The sequence below is a fragment of the Lonchura striata genome, chromosome 31 (genome assembly GCF_050655825.1).
Source record: "Lonchura striata isolate lonStrDom1 chromosome 31, ASM5065582v1, whole genome shotgun sequence".
Classification (NCBI taxonomy): domain Eukaryota; kingdom Metazoa; phylum Chordata; class Aves; order Passeriformes; family Estrildidae; genus Lonchura; species Lonchura striata.
In genome coordinates this window covers 4,585,355-4,590,635 of record NC_140733.1, presented here as the reverse complement: position 1 = coordinate 4,590,635, position 5,281 = coordinate 4,585,355, and the positions used below count along the sequence as shown (strand labels likewise).

General features: G+C 50.4%; 1 protein-coding gene across 1 annotated transcript; it reads right to left on the bottom strand.

Moving 5' to 3' along the window:
- Positions 1 to 1,583: 1,583 nt before the first annotated feature.
- LOC146764774 (olfactory receptor 14A16-like) lies at positions 1,584 to 4,913 on the bottom strand. Its single transcript, XM_085563829.1, has one exon. It carries the CDS (start codon positions 3,244 to 3,246, stop codon positions 2,314 to 2,316), a length of 933 nt encoding a protein of 310 aa, XP_085419955.1. The 5' UTR covers positions 3,247 to 4,913; the 3' UTR covers positions 1,584 to 2,313.
- Positions 4,914 to 5,281: the final 368 nt, after the last annotated feature.

Sequence of the window (5,281 nt, the reverse complement as noted above, 5' to 3'; positions counted from 1 at the left end):
GAACGGCTGTCCCATCTCTGGACAAGAGAGAATTCCTAGTAGCAGCAGGAGATAGTTGCTTCCGTTTCTCTTATGGTTACCAGCTGTTGGGGGGTACCATAGAAAAGACATCTGAGGCCCTAGAAAGCAGCTTATTAAAACAGACAAGGGGAATATATAAGGCCACACCCCAAAATAGGTTCAGCAAAGCCCCATACGCATACAATCTTTCAAATTGCTGTATAGGACAGCCTGACATGCCCATTTACAGACACTTTCTGAACAACAAAAAAGTAAAAATAAAAGTCTTGATCAAGACCTCAGTCACAGGACAAATAGAAAGCCCATGCAACCTTGTAACGTGGGAGAGAGGGTTTGCTTGTGTCTCTACAAGTGAAGGACTCAGATGGATCCCGGCAAAGAATGTAAGGCCTTACCATACACCGAAATCTGGCAGTGCCCTCACCAATGGCAGTGACTTTGCAGGTGCAAACCAAGAAGCAGGCGCTCAGATTTGAACTGTGCTAAGACGAGATGAAAACTACCTGCCAGAAACAATTCAAGACTATGGACATTTATTTTCACATACATGTTAATTTTGTACCCTTGTTACATTTGTTCTCTTATTTCAAATTTTTGTATTGAAGTTTCACCTATAGGTTAACCAAAGACAAATGCCTGGGTAACTCTGGCCAAGACTGCAAGCTCTGATACCATATCTCTAACTGATACAAAGCTCTAATAGACTTTTTCAGCCTAGTCAATTATAGAACCTTCCTCAAAAGATTTTAATAACACTACCTCAGTTAAATTCTTCCATTAGACTAAAGCAGTCAAAAGGTTAAAATGCTCAATCAGTAAAGAAATAAATGCCACCTCAATTTCAATTAATAATCTAGCTAAACAGTTTATCTGGAGGTTTGAGCTCTGCATCTTGGCTGAAGGAACTCTGTAGAGTAAGCTTGATTGTTTTAAGAGTAATAAGTATAGTTTCAGTACCAATATGTTATATACCCCAAGTTGTGCAAAAATAGTAATTAAGTCTGTATTTACCTTTTCAAAAGTTTAACGAAAAGGGGCAATTGTTGCAGAGGATAGATAGATACGATTGTTATTTTAGCTAGCCGGATGTCACTTCTACCCTTGGATGAATCATGGAGTGAAATGGACTCTTCCATCCCACCCCGCAAGAGATTGTGGTTCATCCCGCACCTCTGTACCTGCCCCTAAAACAGAGTCTGTAACCCCATTGGCCCATGCCTTGTCCCAGCCCACCTAGGAACCCCTGAAAAGGGGGCTCCGAGCGGCCATCCGGCCTCTTGGACTTCCTCCCTCTCTTGGCCCTCTCCTCTCTTGGCCCTCTCCTCCCCTCTTGGACTTCCTCCCTCCCTGGGGCTTCCCCTCTCCTAAACCCTCCGTTTCTCTCTCCCCTCCCCCGTCCTCCTAAGCCCAGCCACGTGCTACGCCTGAGAGCATGAGGCTTGGGCATCCCTGAATTCTCCAATAAATCTCTTCCCCCAAGAGCAAGCTTCAGAGATCTCTGCCTCCCTACACCACAACCGTGCAGAGGAGCCTACTCATCCCTCACCCTGGGGTCCCATGGAACCAAGGGGCCACTGTGAAACTGCGGCACCAAAGAGAACATTGTGACACTGTGGTGCCCCATGGAACCAAGGAGTCCATTGTCACATTTTGGGGCCCACCATGGAATCAAGGACAATTTTGCAGATGACACCAGGCTGGATGTGAATGTTGATCTAGTGGAGGGTAGGAGGGCTCTGCACAGGGCCCTGGACAGGCTGGATCCAGGGCCCAAATCCAACAACCCCTGCAGCGCTACAGACTGGGGACAGAGGGGCTGGACAGCAGCCAGGCAGAAAGGGACCTGCAGGGACTGATGGACAGCAGGCTGGACATGAGCCAGCAGTGTGCCTAGGTGGCCAAGAAGGCCAATGGCTCCTGGCCTGGATCAGGAATGATGTGGCCAGCAGGACCAGAGCAGCTGTGCCAGCACACAACTGCCCCCTGCTCTGCATAGAGACATTGCTGCTGCAGCTCCAGAGAAGGGCAACAAAAGGGGCATCTCCGAAGAAAACTCTGATTGGACATCATTTAGCTCCTTTAAAACCGCCAAGAGCACAGCCCCTCATTGACACAGTCTGTGGCCACAGGGAAGGTGGAGGTGAACAAAATGAGAAATGGCCCAAACAATGACATTTCTTTGTGGACAACAGTAAAATGTAAAACAAAGAAAAAGAACCTCCAAATGGAAAAGAACAAGAAGTATCAAAGATGACTTTTATTACAAGTGATTTGCAGAAATTGGCCAGGAGTTTAATGTCCCTGGAAGCATCCAGTCATCAGTCTCCACAGTGCAGCCTTGAGCTCCTGGTTCCTCAGGCTGTAGATGAGGGGGTTCAGGGCTGGAGGCACCACCGAGTACAGAACTGACAGGGCCAGATCCAGGGATGGGGAGAAGATGGAGGGGGGCTTCAGGTAGGCAAATGTGGCAGTGCTAAGGAACAGAGAGACCACAGCCAGGTGAGGGAGGCAGGTGGAAAAGGCTTTGTGCCGTCCTTGCTCTGAGGGGATCCTCAGCACAGCCCTGAATATCTGCACATAGGAGAAAACAATGAACAGAAAACAACACAACGATAAACTGACAGTAACCACAGGAACCCAATGTTCCCTGAGGTAGGATTTGGAGCAGGAGAGCTTGAGGATCTGGGGAACCTCACAGAAGAACTGGCCCAGGTCATTGCCCTGGCACAGGGGCAGGGAAAATGTATTGGCTGTGAGCATGAGAGCATTGAGAAAGGCACCGGCCCAGGCAGCTGCTGCCATGTGGGCACAAGCTCTGCTGCCCAGGAGGGTCCCGTAGTGCAAGGGTTTGCAGATGGACACGTAGCGGTCGTAGCACATGATGGTCAGCAGGAAATACTCTGCTGAGATGAAGATCAGAAGGAAAAAGAGCTGTGCAGCACATCCTGTGTAGGAGATTGTGGTGGTGTCCCAGAGGGAATTGTGCATGGCTTTGGGGACAGTGGTGTAGATGGAGCCCAGGTCGCTGAGGGCCAGGTTAAGCAGGAAGAAGAACATGGGCGTGTGCAGGTGGTGGCCGCAGGCTACGGCGCTGATGATGAGGCCGTTGCCCAGGAGGGCAGCCAGGGAGATGCCCAGGAAGAGGCAGAAGTGCAGGAGCTGCAGCTGCCGCGTGTCTGCCAGTGCCAGCAGGAGGAAGTGGCTGATGGAGCTGCTGTTGGACATTTGCTGTGGCTGCACATGAGCACCTGTTCATGGAGAAAGGACAGGGACAAGTCAGGAGAGGCTGGTTGGAGCCAAACCTGGGCCTTTCCCTGCAGCTTGTCCTGCTGGGACTCACCCACCCTTGTTCCTGCTCTGGGAAAACCTTCACCCAGGTCCCTGCCTGAGCTCCAGTTGTGCTGGCTGAGTGTGCCAGGAGCAGCCAGGCCTGTGCATGGGGGCTCTCGAGGAGCCATCCCTGCCCCACTGCCCTTGGTTTGTGGCCATGTGGCAGAGGAACAAGGCTGGATATTCAGGAATTTTCACAGAAGTTTCTTTTACTGCAGAAAAGCTTGCTAGCATCTGCACTTCCAGGTCTAACAAATGGCAGGAGCTGGTTTAAGGAATTGTTTTCCTACCCACACATCATTCCTGGCTCTCTGAGGTCAGAAATCCCCAGCATTCCTGCTGCACTCAGATTTTTACACTGAGAGATGTGAGAGGCAAAGGATTCCCTGTGGCTGAGAGCAGGTGAGGGGCTGGATGGGCTTGTTCCCCAGCACTGCTCTGTTCAGCCCCCTCTGCTTCCCAGAGCATCTCCCTGGGCCTGGACATCCCCTCCTGAGAGGTGCCTTGTCCCTGCCAGTGCTCACAGAGCCCATCCCACCCTGTGTGCCCTTGGCCCGGCCCTACAGAAACCTGCCTGTGTGCAGGGCCCTGGCTGGGGCAGGCTCTGTGTGCAGCTGGGCAAGGGCAGCTCAGGAGAGCCCTGCTGGGCCCTGCAGAGGTGATGCTGCTGCTGCCCAGGGCTGAGGAGTGGCTGAAGGCCCTTTGGGAGGCTCCCAGCAGAGAGACTGACCACCCAAAGTCACAGTTCTGGAGTCCCTGTACATGTCCAAACATTCCTTTGATGATCCTTTCAACTCAGAATGTTCTGTCATTCTGGGATTACGATTCCCGTTCTGCTTCTCTTATTCTTCTGGTGTCTATAATCAAAAGAGAAAGAAAAGAATCCTTGCAACAGTGTTAGCCAGTAAAAACCAGACTTTTATTGGAAGATTCCAGGTAGCCCAGGGGCACACCCAGCCCCTGATTTCAACAATTCATTGAGGTTAATTAATTAGCATATTTAACAGGAACATTCAATAGGAGATTCAGTTGCCCCAGTTACATAACCCTGGCTCAATCCATTGGAGTAGGTCTAAAGGCTTCTTTGCCTTCACTTCTTGTTGTGACTGCTCACATTCTGGTCAAAACCTAAAATGCTCTTCTTGTAGGCCTTCTTCCTCATAATAAGACTATACAGTATTTCAGGAATATATTTAGACAATCAACTTATTCTAGTAAAATCCAAGAGATAGGTAGAAAACATACTAGACACAGCTAAGGATTACAGTTATATAAGTACAAATTTGTAGTTTAATAGAGCTAATTAAGAGTTTAATAGAGTTATGTAAGGATTCTAGATTTATAACTATATCACACCAATTTACAGACCTATGGATATATGAAAAATGTATAAAAAGCAAAACAGTTTTTGTCATCACCCCAACTTTCCCATCCTTCTCCAAGCCGGAAATTGAAAACACTCTCAGGAAAACTCCTGATCTTTACAGCAATCCCAGGCTTACCTTCTTTGGGAAGTGTCCTCTGGAGCTGTGCCCAGGCTGGTCTGGAGCTGGGAGCAGCCCTGCCCCAGCCAGCCCCTCTCAGCAGCAGCACCTGCCCTGCTCAGGGTGGCTCCTTCCCCCCACAGCTCCTGGCCAGCGCTGGGAGCAGCTCCAGGGCCGGCTGAGAGCTGTCCCTGGCAGGCAGCAGAGTCCCTGGCCCAGCACAGCGCCCTGAGCTGCAGAACCCTGCTCTGCAGGACAGCCCTGGGCACCCCTGGCTGCTCTGCACAGGAGATGAGCAGAGAATGCACTCACAGGGTCTGTGGGCATTGGGATGTTCCAGCTTTAGGAGATCTCTCCAGGAGCTACAGCTGCATTGTCCTGCAGCCAGAGGTTCCTGTGCCAAGGGCTGGCAGTGATTCTGCCCCAGGCACTTCTCAGCCCCTTCC